This window comes from Bos javanicus, chromosome 9 (assembly GCF_032452875.1).
Source record: "Bos javanicus breed banteng chromosome 9, ARS-OSU_banteng_1.0, whole genome shotgun sequence".
NCBI classification, from domain to species: domain Eukaryota; kingdom Metazoa; phylum Chordata; class Mammalia; order Artiodactyla; family Bovidae; genus Bos; species Bos javanicus.
The window spans coordinates 33,476,470-33,493,545 of NC_083876.1; the positions used below are offsets into that span (position 1 = coordinate 33,476,470).

Genomic DNA, 17,076 nt, shown 5'->3' on the forward strand with positions numbered 1-17,076 from the left:
TCTTGAAACTAGATTGGTAACTAGTATTAAGAAGTAGAAACAAACTTAAGAGAGGAATGGCGATGGTGTTGATGCAAAGTATGCAAATATATTTCATATTTAGAGCCTTTAACGAACCATTTAATACAATACCTAAGATCATTAAGGCTTCCCTGGTGACTCAGACGGTAAAGAATTCACCTGCAATTCAGAAGATACAGGTTCGATCCCTGGGAAGATCCCCTGGACGAGGGAATGGCTATTCACTGCAGTATTGTTGCCTGGAGAATTCCATGGATGGAGGAGCCTGATAGGCTACAGTCCATGGGGCCACAAAGAGTCGGACACAAATGAGGGACTAACACACACTTATAAGGCCATTATAGTCCAAGGCTTTTGTTGTAAACACATTTATTGAGAAATTGTTGGAAAATGCTACATACTGGACTTCATGTGACCTTTTCCATCAGAAAGTTTTTGAGCACTGAGACATGTCCTCTCTAGAGGTGGCATTCGTTCCCACAGTCATTAGAAATGATTTCTCTTCATTAGAAAGTGATATGTGTGATGGTAGGTTTAACTGATTAAATTGGAGGGTCTTTTTTTCCCCCAATAGTCGCCTATATTGGACAGAAGTTTTTGATTCTGGATCTCAGATGTTCTACTACAGTATTATCAACCAGACTGTGCACCGAATTCTGCAACCCCCAGTCATAAACCATCCAAACGGAAGCCAATGTTCTTGCAATGTGACTGAATCTGAGTTGAGTGGAGCAATGACTATCGACACCTCTGACCTAAAGAAACCACAGATATACTTTGTCAAAGGTCTAGAGATTTGGGCAACAGATCTAGAAGCATGTCAGTGTTGGCAAGTTATCATCCTGCCTGTTCCACTTGGTAAGACATTTGTGTGTATGTAGATCTTCACTGGTGATGGGAAACCTTCCTATCCCATTAAAAAGGGGTTACATTCAACATATACCCAAATGGATATATATATATACACATACAAATAATAGAATGATGCTAAAGCTGAAACTCCAGTACTTTGGCCACCTCATGCGAAGAGTTGACTCATTGGAAAAGACTCTGATGCTGAGAGGGATTGGGGGCAGGAGGAGAAGGGGACGACAGAGGATGAGATGGCTGGATGGCATCACTGACTTGATGGACGTGAGTCTCAGTGAACTCCGGGAGTTGGTGATGCACAGGGAGGCCTGGCGTGCTGCGATTCATGAGGTCGCAAAGAGTCAGACATGACTGATCTGATCTGATCTTATCTGATGGTATTTCCTCCAAACCATGCCAAATGTTTTTGTGGTCTTCAAGTTGTGTTCAGGCAAATTGTACATAGGCATTCGCATAATTTTCTGGAGCGGTAGGAAACCTTTTTCTTCTTGTCATTTTACAGTTAACAGAACTATTAATACAACTTATTGAGCTCAATTACATATTCTAAACAGGTTACTAAATGCATTATTGCATTTGATCTTCAAAATACTTCAGTGAAGTAGATATTAATATATGCGTTTTACAGATAAGGAAACTGAGGCTGAGAAAGGTAATGTCACATGTCGGTAGGGTTACAATTAATACAGGAGCTGGTGTTTGAAACTGGGCTTAACTACAGCATCCCTGATCTTCCTACCAGTACTTCACTTCCATGTTGATGATCTCATTGCCTCCACATTTAGTGTGACTTGGTCAATATTTGACAGGTCTATTTGCTGAAATTCACAAGCTTATGGAGGAAATATTTTAAAGTCATTTGGTAGTCTCCTAATTAGGAGTACTTGTAAAATTTTAAAAAATACCCTAAACATCCCCATATATTCTTAAGGCTCTAGTCCTCACCATCCAATATAGTAATCGCTCATCACATGTGGTGATTTAAGTTTAAATTAATTAAAATTAAATTCTAAATTTAATTCCTCAGCCATACTAGTCACATTTTAAATGTTCAAAACCCATTAAGTGGCTAATGGTTACTGTATTGGGCAGCATAGATATAAAATATTTCCATCACCAAAAGTGCTATTGGGCATTTGGAAACTGCAAATGTGTGTGTGTGTCTGTGTGGTATAACTGAATGTATGGTTTTGTTGACATGTCCCAGAGCATTCTAGAAACAATTGCAATGTACTTTCAGTGGGCTTCAGATTAGAGATAATGTTTTGAACTTCTCTTACTAGGAGGATAACTACTTCTGTTGAGTCTGTGACAAAAGATTCACAAAGACACTCACAAAGACTCACAAAGATATAAAGACTCCTTGGTCAAACTTTAATTCCTTTTTTTCGTCTGTGCCTCGTGACCTGCTGGACCTTAATTCCTGCACCAGGAGTCCAGCCAGTGCTTCATGCTGTAGAGCATGGAGTCCAGGGTCTTAACCACCGGACCACCAGGGAAGTCCCTGATTAAACTTCAGTTCCACTCTTGTGAGGAGTGTGAATAAACTAAGCCTCACACTTGACCTAGCACGTCCATCCTTGCTGAGTCCAAGAAGCTTGCCAAATCAGTTTAGAGAGAATCCCTCCCACTCAGTATCTGACTCAATTCTTTATCCCCCACTGTTGATGTTCTTGGCTTGCCTTTAGCAAAAATCCTAGTGGGCCAGTTTAGCAGGAATTCCCCGCCCCGGCCCCTTGATGTTTCCCCTCCTTGTTGGCCACTGCTCCCAGTCATCATTGTTGTATTTGAATTGTGCACATCTCCCTCCCCATTGCAATATTACAACAGCCTTGATTAAAGTCTTCCTGACCATTTAAACAAGTGTCAGAATAACTTTCTTTATCATCTGATACACAAGAATTATCTAACGGGCCTTTATCTTATAGAACTAGTCAGTCTTTCATGAAGCCACAATTGAAAGCCATAATCCCAAAACTGGAAAATTAGAATGACTTTAGAGATCATTTAGCTGACATAATATTGGAAGGAATCTCCTTTACAAAAACAGCCTTGAGCTCTTGTTTATAAAGCATTTACTACCTTATAAAGAGATCTGTTTAATTTTTGTGCAATTCTAAATATTATATACTTTTCTTATGTTTAACCAAAGTTTTCTCCCATTCCTCTATTCACTGACCTGAATTCTGACCTTTAAATTTACGAAGAATAAGTCAGTCACTTTCCACATGATAGCCACTTAACTGTACAAACAGCTGTCATAGCCCATGCTAAGCAGTTCCTTTAGAGGAAAAAATTCAAGTATCTATAAATACTCCTTAGGCAGTGTGGCTTCTAGATCTTTCTTTGCCCTGGTCACCCTCCTGAGATTTTACTCTAGCTGCTTAATCCTCTTAAATGTTGCCCCATAATAACTCACTGAACTTTGAATGTGTTTTGGTCAGCGCAGAGGACCTTTGACTACCCAGGTCTTCTTTTTGCTGCAGCTGAAAGTGACATTAGGCCTTTGAGCTGCCTGCCATTTGAAGAACTCATGGCCTTCTTTATGTTTTAATGATTATTAAGCCAGATTTCTTTCATTCCTAATTTACAGACTTAATTTTAACCTTGAATTTAGGATGTTTTATTTGTTATTAAATGCTATTAAATTTCCATCCATTTCATGATTCTGCTGTGATATTTTTGATTGGTAAGCCAAACACTGAATGCACTAGCAACAGTATGATTCATGTAATATCTGCAAACTTGATAAATATGTTTGTTCTGCATTCATTCTCAATTATTGATAAAAATATTGAGCAAGGCATTGAGTCCTGAGCCTCTTCTCTTACCTCCCTTCAGTCAGTGTTGTTTGATGTGAAATGACACAGTTCAGTTCAGTCACTCAGTCGTGTCCCACTCTTTTCGACCCCATGAATCGCAGCACGCCAGGCTTCCCTGTCCATCACCAACTCCCGGAGTTCACTCAAACTCATGTCCATCAAGTCGGTGATGCCATCCAGCCATCTCATCCTCTGTCATCCCCTTCTCCTCCTGCCCCCAATCCCTCCCAGCATCAGGGTCTTTTCCAATGAGTCAACTCTTTGCATGAGGTGGCCAAAATATTGGAGTTTCAGCTTCAGCATCAGTCCTTCCAATGAACACCCAGGACTGATCTCCTTTAGCATGGACTGGTTGGATCTCCTTGCAGTCCAAGGGTCTGTCAAGAGTCCTCTCCAACACCACAGTTCAAAAGCATCAATTCTTCGGCACTCAGCTTTCTTCACAGTCCAGCTCTCACATCCATACATGACCACTGGAAAAACAATAGCCTTGACTAGACGGACCTTTGTTGGCAAAGTAATATCTCTGCTTTTCAATATGTTATCTAGGTTGGTCATAACTTTCCTTCCAAGGAGTGTCTTTTAATTTCATGGCTGCAGTCACCATCTGTAGTGATTTTGGAGCCCCCCAAAATAAAGTCTGACACTGTTTCCACTGTTTCCCCATCTATTTCCCATGAAGTGATGGGACCAGATGCCATGATCTTCGTTTTCTGAATGTTGAGCTTTAAGCCAACTTTTTCACTCTCCACTTTCACTTTCATCAAGAGGCTTTTGAGTTCCTCTTCACTTTCTGCCATAAGGGTGGTGTCATCTGCATATCTGAGGTGATTGATATTTCTCCCAGCAGTCTTGATTCCAGCTTGTGTTTCTTCCAGTCCAGCGTTTCTCATGATGTACTCTGCATAGAAGTTAAATAAGCAAGGTGACAATATACAGCCTTGACGTACTCCTTTTCCTATTTGGAACCAGTCTGTTGTTCCATGTCCAGTTCTGTTACTTCCTGACCTGCATACAGGTTTCTCAAGAGGCAGGTCAGGTGGTCTGGTATTCCCATCTCTTTCAGAATTTTCCACAGTTTCTTGTGATCGACACAGTCAAAGGCTTTGGCATAGTCAATAAAGCAGAAATAGATGTTTTTCTGGAACTCTCTTGCTTTTTCGATGATCCACAAGTGAGTTTTAAATACTGGTTCTGTCCTTGGATAACTTTGTAGCCTTGAGGGGATTATTTCACCCCTCCAAGCCTCAGTTTCCTAATTACAAAATTAGACTAATAATAATAGTATTTGCTTTGATATGGCTTGATATGGCAAGTTGGCTTGATATGGCACTACGATGAGAAAATATCTGGAAAATGCTTAGGCTAAAAACTCAAAATAAAATTATTTTTTATACTGAAATAATACTTTCAAAATTGATCAGAAAAAAGATTTCATATATTGCTTAGAGCAGAAAATGTCAGCTATGTATTGTGTTCTTTACGTTCTTTCTTTCACTTATGTTTTTCATCAGCAGGAAAAATGCTTGTTAGCTTGACTGTGGATGGAGAATTTCTATATTGGATCTCCAAAGTAGAGGACAGCACACAGATTTATCAAGCAAAGAAAAGCAATGGGGCCATCCTTTCCCAGGTGGAAGCCCCAAGGAGTAAACATATTTTGGTTTACAGTTCAGTTCTACAGCCTTTTCCAGGTAGGAAAGTCACATTTTTTTATAAGCTTGTTCTCCCAGTTTAGGGTCAGGAAAATCTCATAATGTCTCCTCCTCCAGGGCAGTCCTTCCGGCTCATCACTGTGCTCTCAGCATTGCTCCAAATGGTCAGGGTTTGGTGCACACAGCAATCGCTATTTGCCTGGGTCACAGTTTATCTCTATGTGTACTCGTGGCTTGGGCTGTGGCAGACCACTTTAGATGTGGGAAATCCTTGGCCTGTCAATCACTCTGTTCTCTTTCTCTTCTCAATCACATAACTTCCCTTCTTTTTGTCTTGTGTCTCCCCTGATGGTATTTTAGACTTCCCAGTGGTGTCAGAAAGCTTTGCATTTAATTTCAGGTCTTTTTCAAGGTGAAGTGACTTATGTATTATAGTATTATATATGTCAACTATTTAACGTGTGTACATGTGTGCTACTATTTTTATTGTTTCCATCTTGCTTATTTCATGTGTCACTCATGAAGTTTTCTAGTGTTGTGCTCCTAAATCTATTTTCCCCACAAACCTTCTGGATTTTGTTTAATGCAATGACTTTTAGGAATGTATGTATCAAATTATCCGGGCTAGACCCACGAAGCAGAGAAGGCAGTGGCACCCCACTCCAGTACTCTTGCCTGGAAAATCCCATGGATGGAGGAGCCTGGTAGGCTGCAGTCCATGGGGTTGCTAAGAGTCAGACACGACTGAGCGACTTCACTTTCATTTTTCACTTTCATGCATTGGAGAAGGAAATGGCAACCCACTCCAGTGTTCTTGCCTGGAGAATCCCAGGGATGGGGTTGCACAGAGTCGGACACGACTGAAGTGACTTAACGGCAGCAGTATCATATTATGGTGGAACTGACTATATTTCTTGCTGAGAGTCATAATAAAAAATGTTTGAAATATAAAAACCAACCAACCAAAAACAAAAACAGCATCATATAGCCTTATGGGTTACGTTCAAATCTAAAGTGGTTTTCTCAAGTTCTCTCTTCCATTAAAGTCACAATGTCATTCTAAATTCAGTATCATTCCCTCTTAGAGACAGACAGAAATGAATAAAAGAAACTCTCCTTGCTTAAATGTATTCAGTTATAAAATATGTAAGTTATACAGTATGAAAAATGGGAGAATTCATAAATAAGCTGAATGTATATTTTGGTAAATAATTCATTAAGAGATTCAAAAGGCACGTGCAATATCTGGTTGAGGTTGAGCACACAGGCATATCTGTAGAATGAAAGTCCTAAAGGTGACACCAGTTTTCATCCTAGGAGTGCACTGAAAAATGTGATTGACAGAATACTCTCATTGCTTTCTTCAAATAAAAAAGGGTCCATTTTGCTACTGTCTAGGTACATAATTTGGGCTTCCCTGGAGGCTCAGTGGTAAAGAATCTACCTGCAATGCAGGAGACCCAGGTTCGATCCCTGGGTTGGGAAGATCCCCTGGAGAAGGGCGTGGCAACCCACTCCAGTACTCTTGCCTGGAAAATCCCATGGACAGAGGAGTCTGGCGAGCTACAAGCCATAGGGTCGCGCAGTCGGACACATCTGAAGTGACTAAGCAGCAGCAGGTACATGATTAAGCGTACTTTAGCTCCATCTGCTGGAAATTGTAAGCAATTACCAATTACTTTGCTCTTTCCCCCAGGCGTTTATCATCTTCAAAATACATGGAAAAAAAAAAGTGTCTTCCTGTCCAGAATAACATTTCCAACACTCTAATATATCATACCTTATCAGTTAAATAAAAATGAAATGCGACATTATCCTTGATGTTAGATAAATCTGCTATTTCTCTCTTATCCATGTGTGTATATGTTTAATCATTTTTATTATTATTTTAGATAGAGCATTTCTGTCTCTAGCTTCTGATATTGCAGAGCCAACTATACTTAACACCACTAACACCAGCCTCACAATCAGATTGCCACCTGCCCGGACAAAACTCACATGGGATGGCATCATCAGTCCCACTCCCACATACCTGGTTTATTACAAAGAAGTAATTGACATGAAGAACAGCTCTGAACTGAGAGAGAAAATGCTGGTAAGGCGGAAGCCAGTTGTCTTGTCTTTTCCCAAGGTGCCCTATTTTGATATAAAATCCTCAGCTGAAGTATTTTCTGCATAATGTTCTGAAATATGCTATTACTCTGATTTTTAGAGCTGAATCATCAAACCATTCTGGATTCTAGTCTCTTGCCTAGGAGTAAGTTAAGCTCTAAGGAAGTACATTAACTCTAACCAATGGTAGATTGCCTTATAGTAACCGTTCCCTGAGTGTCCTAAAAGAGCTGGGTTTGTTGGCTCTCTAATTTTATCTAATTATATGCAGAAATTGATAGAGACCTGTTTTTGTGGCCATCCCAACAGATTGAAGAGTAAGAAGTAAATTGGACAGAAAGAACATTATTGTGTACCTCGTATATAGCTAGTATACAAATTGTACATTATATTTTTATTTTCTATATGTTGTGAAATGTGCGTTTAGGCAGGGACTACCTTTTTATCCAGGCTTCCCTGGTGGCTCAGAGTTTAAAGCATCTGGAGACCTGGGTTTGATCCCTGGGTTGGGAAGATCCCCTGGAGAAGGAAATGGCAACCCACTCCACTACTCTTGCCTGGAGAATCCCATGGACAGAGGAGCCTGGTGGGCTACAGTCCACAGGGTCGCAAAGAGTCCGACAAGACAGAGCGACTTCACTCACTCACTCACCTTTTTATCCATCATTGTATTCCTAGCATAATACTTGCCATTGTATAGGCATTTACTAGGTATTTCTTGAATGAAAGAATGGACACAATTCATTCCATCACTGATCAATGATGGAACCCAGTGATTCCATCACCAATGTTCCAATTCCATGTGATGGAATCATGTATTTCTAGTATTTTTCTTTGTACTTATATTTTGATCAAGTCAAAAGGTGAAATTGACCATCATCTATTGGAGGTAACAAGCACTGTACTCTTTGACAGAAAGTACATCTGATTCTTGTTACTTCATTTGTCTATTTAAAAAAAATACATTATCTATTTTTGAATTTTGTCTATTTTAATCTTCTTTACACATTTCTAAAAGGAGTTGTTTCAGAGACAGATTAATCATTTGGCTGACTAAGACTGGCATTGGCATTTCTCTTATTATAGCTAATCTATCATTTTGGCTTCACAGTGATTAATAAGGATCAAAGGCAGTGAGTGGTTCTCAACCTTGATGGTTCACTGGAGTTTGTAAAGTCTCTGAGCACATGCTTCACCTAAGACTAATGCGATCAGATCTCTAGGGGTGGGACCCAGGCCTCAGTGTTTTCTTAGAGTTCCCCAGATGATTCCAAAGTATAACCAAAATTGAGAACCATTGGTTTAAGGAGAGCCTTTTCAGTTTCTTAAGTTTTATTTCTAAGAATGATTAGGTAACGTAGCTTACTGTATTAACTTATGTGTCACATTCTCACAATACCTTCCTGCAGAATTTCTAATGCAACGCTAATAAGACAGTTTTGTCCTCTGGGAATTTAACATCCTACATGAAATAATTAAGTCACAATTGACTGAGGGCTGCCAATCATTTGGCATTTATTCCTGGAAACATTAAACAACTCAGGTCTGGGCAGATTAGGACAATGAAGACCGTCAGTCATGATCCAAGATTTAAAAATAAATTAAAAATTTTGAGTCTTTTCCTTTTTCTCTCTTTGATTAAATAATTTCTCCCCATTTGTACAAAAAATAAGAATAAGATATTGATTTTTTAAAATTAATTACAGGAATTTCAGGGGAGTATAGCCCTTATTGAAGGTTTACAACCATTTTCAACATATATGATACAGATAGCTGTAAAGAATTATTATTCAGATCCTTTGGAACAAATACCTCTGGGAAAAGAGATTTGGGGAAAAACTAAAAGTGGAGGTGAGTTATGGGCATGGTGTGGGTTTCTAGAGTGGGATTTTGCAATTAATGTGATGTGTGAGCTTATGTTCGGTTTTTATCTGAATGTTAAGAAATCTTTCTTATGTGAGTTTTTTTAAACTTAGTAAGAAAAATGTGTTTGTAGAAGAATATTCTGATGACATCCTTACTCTCTAACACCAGAAGATGATGGATAACATTCCATCAAAATGAAAAGCAACTATATAGCAAAACATCATAACCAATTCTGTGTTACTGGAAACACATTCTTTGGTCTCACCACACAGTGTCACTCTCTTCCTGTATGTTTACAGACCTCTGTACACGTGGTGAGACCCAGGAAAGTCAAACTTTTTCTCTATGTGAATTTTAAAATTTTTGTTTATTTTTTAATTGAAGTTTTAATTTAGTTGCTTTACAGAATTTTGTTGTTTTCTGTCAAACCTCAACATGAATCAGCCATAGATCTATGTGAATTTTACCGAGGGCTACTGAGATACAAAGTCATGGAACCTCATTGCCTTAAAAAAAATGGATTTAGAGTCTGAAAATGTGTTGTAAGAGGTGACGATTATGATGAGGAAATGCCATTTCTTTCACATGTCTCCGATGGCGTTCACAAAACTCACCAGCATTGGCCAGATCCTTGAGCTGGAGTCAGAGAATGATTTAGTCATTAGTCAAAAATAAGCGAGAGCCTTTCAGGCAGCCTGGTAGCTTACCGTTATATAAGAGGCTGGCTTTCCCTTGGAACATCTGTCATTCATTCTGCTCACATGATACGCTTATTCCTCAACCAAGACCCTATGACTTCTTTCCATCTTGCAATGCTGTTGCAACATCCCTTATTGTGCACTGCTATTTATTTCAGTACCGGAGGCAGTTTGGCTCATTAACACAACCGTGCAGTCAGACACCAGCCTCGTTATATCCTGGCGGGAATCTCACAAGCCAAATGGACCGAGAGAGTCCGTCCGCTATCAGGTGGCAATCTCTCATCTGGCTCCCATTCCAGAGATTCCACTAAGGCAAAGTGAATATCCAGGTGGAAGTCTCTCTCTCCTCGTTACTAGACTGTCTGGTAGAAAACTCTATGTGTTAAAGGTACGGCCAGTGGATTGGGTACTTTAATTACCACTCTCGAGAGCAAGGTTCGAGAAAGGTTAAGCAATTGTTCTCTTTTACTAAAAGGTTCTGGCCTGCCATGCCGAGGAAATGTGGTGTGCGGAGAGTCACCCTGTCAGTGTGGAAACATTTGACTCGCCAGAGAAACCTTACGCCTTTCTTCCAGAGAACACTAGTTTGCAGTTACATTGGAAGGCTCCATCAAATGTTCACCCCATCAGATTTTGGTTTGAACTCCAAAAGGTACATCTCAACGTACGCTTTTAATGCAAATCTTTGTTTTATGCTACAGAATAAATCAAAAGGCTTTTTCCAAAAAATATCTTGAGGGCATTCACTTGTATTAAATGAGTGATATATTTGATGACATTCATTGGTTCAGATTTTCCAGGTGGATGTGGTAAGCTATCTAGACTGATTTCTGATGGAAAAAATTCCCAGAGAGATTAATTTGCTCTTAAAAGGCTCCACATAAAAGAGTATAAATTACGGTTTACTGGTTTCATAATGTTTTACTTACTTTAGATGTTATCAGCATGGTTCTCTGGTTTGAAGTCCGTAGCAATTTGTTTTATTCTATGGGAAAAAAAATGGAAAAAACTGAACAAGCATAAACCTAAAATCTGTTTATAAATGTTCTTTCAACCATTTAAGGACTGTATAGCAACAGGAAAGAAGTAAGTGATAAACTAGTTTATTGTAAAGTAGTTGGATCTTGGCTTGAAAACTTTAAATAGTTCTTCATTCAAAAATCTTCATGCATTAACCAATGTAAAGAGATCCACTGAATTTAAGCATCAATTAATCTAATTAATTCACTTCTAAGGAAAATCTACACTGATTTTTATATTGACATACTTAATAGATTACTGAGTTTTTATAATTGTGACATTGCATTTTTCACTACTATATATTTGTGTGTCTGTGTTTATAAAGACTGGTTAGGAGTGTTTTGTAAAAACAAATCAATATGGTCATGACTTCATTTTTTTTAAAAATGAAGTTGCTCCCCAGAGGTTTTAAAATTTTACTATATAAAATATTTTTTAGAGTCTTGTACTTTTAGAATCTTTGTACTTTTAGATAAAAACTATGAAAAATAAGCAACAGCAGTGATAAGTTGCTCTAAGTATTAAGTTGATAAGACCAAGACCATAGTTTAATTTGATTTTTTCCATTGAGCATGTTTATGATGATTTGCTACCTATTTAGAAAATAGTCATTTCATAAAAATTCAGTTTTAAATTGGAGAAATTAAAGGATCATCTTTTTGGGGGACATCTATTTAAGTAAGAGACATTACTTTGCCAACAAAGGTCTGTCTAGTCAAGGCTATAGTTTTTTCAGTGGTCATGTATGGATGTGAGAGTTGGACTGGGAAGAAAGCTGAGCGCCAAAGAATTGATGCCTTTGAACTGTGGTGTTGGAGAAGACTCATGAGAGTCCCTTGGACTGCAGGGAGATCCAACCAGTCCATTCTGAAGGAGATCAGTCCTGGGTGTTCTTTGGAAGGACTGATGCTAAAGCTGAAACTCCAATACTTTGGCCACCTCATGAGAAGAGTTGACTCATTGGAAAAACCTTGATGCTGGGACGGATTGGGGGCAGGAGGAGAAGGGGATGACTGAGGATGAGATGGCTGGATGGCATCACCGACTTGATGGACATGAGTTTAAGTGAACTCCAGGAGTTGGTGATGGACAGGGAGGCCTGGAGTGCTGTGATTCATGGGGACGCAGAGTCGGACACGACTGAGCGACTGAACTGCACTGAACTGAATGCGGTTCAGCTTGAAGTCAAGGGGAGGGATGTAAAGTTCATTTCCCATATCAAAGGTGTGAACTGAGGAAGGACCTTAGAGGTGACTCCAGCCTCTCGTGTTACTGATGAGAGGCTAGACACTCAGGCAGGTGGCCCAATGAGTCAGAATCACAGCTGGGCAGGGGAGGACCCTCTGCCTCATTGCTGACTCATCGGTACAGAGGCTTTCCTTAGTCCCTCTGCAGAAGGAACATGAGTCATCACCACCCACCCCACTTCTTAAAGTTTAGGAGAGGGGCAGCAGACAGGGGCCACCTGGTTCTGTCCTCATGAGTTTCATATGATGCTTTTGTGTCAAGACCTCCTCTACCCTTGCTCAGAACAGGTTTTTAGATAGACTGCTTGAGAAACCATGAAGCTGAAAATGTAAGATGGTAACTTCTACGTGCATTATCACCTACAAGTACTAATGTAGAAGGCTGTGTTCTGAGAGGGTTGGTGATGCCATCTAGTTGGAAGGTCTATTTCTTTTGAGCAAGTTGAACCTACCTTATCATGGTAGGAAGTTAGAAATAGTCTTGTAACTCCACACGGAAACTCTGAGGGGTGAGTGGCAAAGGTGAATATGCATATTTTAATTAATCTTTTTTGTTCCTTTCCACCTCCGCCCTTCTCCTTTCTGAAAAGGGACAAAAAGATAAACTTCCAGTCTTCATCTTTTCCTTACATGGAAAAATGAGAGTCTTAGAGCACAAGGGCTAACTTTTTATCTTGGTCTTTAGATTTCATAGATTCTTTATTATAATAATGCACAGAAAAAGAACACATTCAATTTAAGATTGAGGAGAAATAAATAATTTTGCTTTGGTAAATTTTTTTCATGAAAATTCATTAAAATTGTCTTTTTTTAGCTGTCCAGGGGAATCCCTACCAGAACTGGACATTTCCGAAGTTTCTGTCTCTGAGACATAGTCTGCACCATTTCCCTCACACCCTTGCTCAATAATTTGGAAATCCTCTCTGGTAGCCTTCCCCCCTGCACTTGTTGGCCTATGATGAATGAAGATCCCAACTCCCTTGAGGTTTACTGGGATAGCCCATGGCATCTCTACAAGTTAGTGATCCGCCCAGAACATTCATTGCTGTGGTGAGGTCAATACTCGACAGTTTTCTAGCAAAACCCTTGGCCAAATATCTCCCTGACACTCCAAGGAGTTCTTATGATTTCTGAGTGGTGTGGGATATTGGGCCATCTAGACTACTCACTGAAGGAGGCATTAAGGAGGCAGGACCAAAAAGGGCTAAAATTTTTCAGCCAGGACTCAACATCTCCCTTCCTCCTTCCCCCTCACCCCCCTCAGAAGGTTCAGAATAAATATTATTCTGCATCTGCATTATTTCATTAGGCTATATGAATCAGTGAGACTGAGACATTTAGGAGTTTAACAGGAAATGTCTCTGACATCAGCATTTCTGGTTTTTCTTTTCGTTCCTTCTGTTCCTCTTTCTTTCTGTAATAAGGTGATCTACTTCCTGAAGGGGCTATACTGAATTATTTCTAACTGAATAGAAAACTAATATAAAGTGCCCATCCAATGAAATGGCATGACCTTGTGAATGCTAAATGAAAAAGGAGATGTAAAGTAAGGTTTATTTATGGAAACTGATCTTCTTAGGAAACTGTACTGGGGAAAATACATGAAGAACCCTTGACAGAATGCCGTATCCTCTGTCTTCTCCTATTTGTGTGTTGAAAAAAGTCATCGTTTTCATATAAGATATTAAGGATCTTGTATCTTATTTAAAATACACAGATATTTAAAAACACACAGATTCTTTAAAAGCAGTGCTTCAGAGAAAGAATTTTAATATAGCTATAATTACAGACCCAGTGAAATGAAAGTAACATTTCCTATATTTAACTCCTAACCTTGCTACTAGTGATTGAGTGACAATAGGCAAAGATTTTCTTCTTTTAGGGAACTAGGCTTCCTATGTAGAAAAATAAGGAATGTTGCTTAGATGCCTGAAGAGGGTGTGGGGAGGAAAAATTAAATGTTTTCACTTATAAGTCACTGTGGACTTCTTCAGAATGTGAAATATTGTGAAAATATTACTACTTTGAAATCAGCAAATGTATGCACTTGAAAATATCACAGTTTTAATCCATCATTTCCCTTCAGCTATGAATTTGCATCCTCAGCCATCCTGATTTGATAAAGAAGCCTATGATTAGGGATACCGAGAAGCCAAATAATCCTCCCGATGATAAACAGTCAGAGGTGCACATCTCACCTTGGACTTATCCTCGGGACCATTGTTCAAGTAACTTACAGCTTGTCATAAAAAATAAAATTGCTGTTGGTGGAAGGGAATACTATCTGGGACCTTGCAATAATAAAGAAGTTCTTATTTTAGTATAAACTTTAAGCTTTAATGCTTGCTATAGGCTTTTGAATTTCTATGTTTAAGAAGTTTTTCTTAAAGAAACAAAAATGTTAATTGAGACTTCTTTTCCTAGTGGAAGCACAGTGAGTTTTACCATGTTAAAGCTTCGTGCAGCCAAGGTCCTGCTTATGTCTGTAACATCACAGACCTACAGCCTTACGCGTCCTATAATGTCCGAGCAGTGGTGGTGTACAGGACAGGAGCAAACAGCACCTCGCTTCCGGGAAGTTTTAAGACTAAAGGTGAGTACTAACATAGTCAACACTTGGGAAACTCTGGACATTTCTCAATTCTTTTCTCATCGCTTACTTTACTAATCCTAGAGGTTGAGATTTTTCTTAAAAGAGTAAATGACTATCTTTAGAGACTGACTGAAGAAATTGAGAAGGGGTAGGGGTTTCTTACAGGCAGTAATGAGATAATACTCATCTGGTTTTGCAGGATCCTAAACTGGGAAAAATTATTTCACCTTTCATTATTCTGATTTTCTGTCTAGCTATGATATTTTGTAGTAAGAAGTAAATGAAAACAGTGTCACTGGGTGTTCAAATATTTACGTATAGACTACTACAACCAGATGTTAAAAATAAAAAATCTAACAAGTATATTAAATTAACCAGTGTTTTAACAGCTATACCATAACTCCAAGTTGATCCCTGTAAGAATCAGTGGAAAATGCTCCAAATCTTACAATCATCTTTTTTACTTGCATCACTTATTTTGTGTCAGGCTAAGATCTATTGTTGCTGCTGCTAAGTCACTTCAGTCGTGTCTGACTCTGTGCAACCCCATAGACGGCAGCCCACCAGGCTCCCCTGTCCCCGGGATTCTCCAGGCAAGAACACTGGAGTGGGTTGCCATTTCCTTCTCCAATGCATGAAAGTGGAAAGTGAAAGTGAAGTTGCTCAGTCGTGTCTGACTCTTCGTGACCCCATGGACTGCAGCCTACCAGGCTCCTCCATCCATGGGATTTTCCAGGCAAGAGTACTGGAGTGGAGTGCCATCACCTTCTCCGAAGATCTATTGTTACTCCTATCATAAATCTATCTAATCCGTCACTAATAAAAATCTTCACGTACTCACTTAAACATATGCACTCATATGAACGTATTTCTGAATATTTCTTTAATGTATTTGGCTTTTCTCTTAGTAAATGTTGTCTATAGAAAGATGTTATGCAGAATATTTTATACTTCTAACATATCAATCAAATTTTCTTTTGTTTCCAAAGCTGGACTCCCAAGTAAACCAGGGATTCCAAAATTATTAGAAGGGAGTAAAAATTCAATACAGTGGGAAAAATCTGATGATAATGGAAGCAGACTTATGTACTATATCCTTGAAATCAGGTATGTCTGTTTACAAAAGTGCTTTGTAAATTACAAAGACCTAAGCAGTTGATTGTAAGGTATTATTAGGTCAAAATTAACAATATTTATGAATGTGTATTTATAAGTAAACATAAGGGATCTTTAGTTTAAGGGTCTTGCATGCCTCATTACATTCTTTGCACAATTCCTAGTGGTCAGCCTTGGCATTCAGTTATAAGGCAGATAGTCATTCTTCTCAGAAATCTGCAACAGCTTGTCAGTGGAAATAACTCAGTCTTTTGAGCATGCACCTAATATTTACTTGATATCGATTCTGTTTAAGAAGCTAAATTGATGTTTGATGTTAGATGATGGTATGTATATAAATTTCTGAGACTGATTTGTTTTAGAAAGATGAATAAGATCTAGTGAGAACTGACAATGAGCTGGTATATTTCAGAAGGTAAAGTCAAGTCAAGACCTGAAATGGTCTGTTGTGTACAGGCAACCCAGGATTCTCTCTCCATTTTCAAGGTTACAGTTTGTAGTGTGTTCCCAGGGACTAAAATTGTGCCTTCGATGAAAACCTGATGAACATATGCAACCTCAGATCCGGCCAGTATGGGGAGCTCTGTGAATCATAACTGGCTCAGATGAGCTGATTTCGTGCCAGCTTGAGGAGAGAATTCCAAATTCCACAGACACTCCCCTCACGGGACTATGAAACCATCTTTTAAGAAGCTCCAAGGACAAAAGTCACTTCCATAATTATAGTCCTGGCAACTTGAGCTTTAGATCTATTTTTGCTTCATCTTGCTCTGGCATTCCCATAACCTTAAAAAAATTTCCTGCTCACACTAGAGAATTATGTTTGCTTATTTCTAACTGAAAACTTCTTGAAATGCCTGGTACTTTTTAAAAACAAAATGCAGAGTGAAGTACATTCTGACCTGTAGAACTGTCTTGGTGGTCTATGACTGTAGTTATGTTCACCAACCAGGCCACACCATAGCCTTGCTAGGAGCACTGCAGTGTATTCCCCTAAGTAACATGTTTAGTGCATAGCTCCGTAAATACTCTGCATTTCCTTGCCCCCAAGTC

General features: G+C 39.0%; 1 protein-coding gene across 2 annotated transcripts in view; it reads left to right on the forward strand.

Annotated features, from left to right (window-relative positions):
* The window catches only part of ROS1 (ROS proto-oncogene 1, receptor tyrosine kinase), a 119,667-nt gene that overhangs the window by 65,418 nt on the left and 37,173 nt on the right, over window positions 1-17,076 (forward strand). For both annotated transcript variants that reach the window (XM_061427477.1, XM_061427476.1), the window contains exons 26-33: window positions 596-879; window positions 5,228-5,407; window positions 7,261-7,463; window positions 9,187-9,331; window positions 10,203-10,435; window positions 10,523-10,699; window positions 14,739-14,907; window positions 15,897-16,014. In XM_061427477.1, the coding sequence (XP_061283461.1) occupies window positions 596-879; window positions 5,228-5,407; window positions 7,261-7,463; window positions 9,187-9,331; window positions 10,203-10,435; window positions 10,523-10,699; window positions 14,739-14,907; window positions 15,897-16,014 (1,509 nt within the window). The remainder of the gene's footprint in view (window positions 1-595; window positions 880-5,227; window positions 5,408-7,260; window positions 7,464-9,186; window positions 9,332-10,202; window positions 10,436-10,522; window positions 10,700-14,738; window positions 14,908-15,896; window positions 16,015-17,076) is intronic.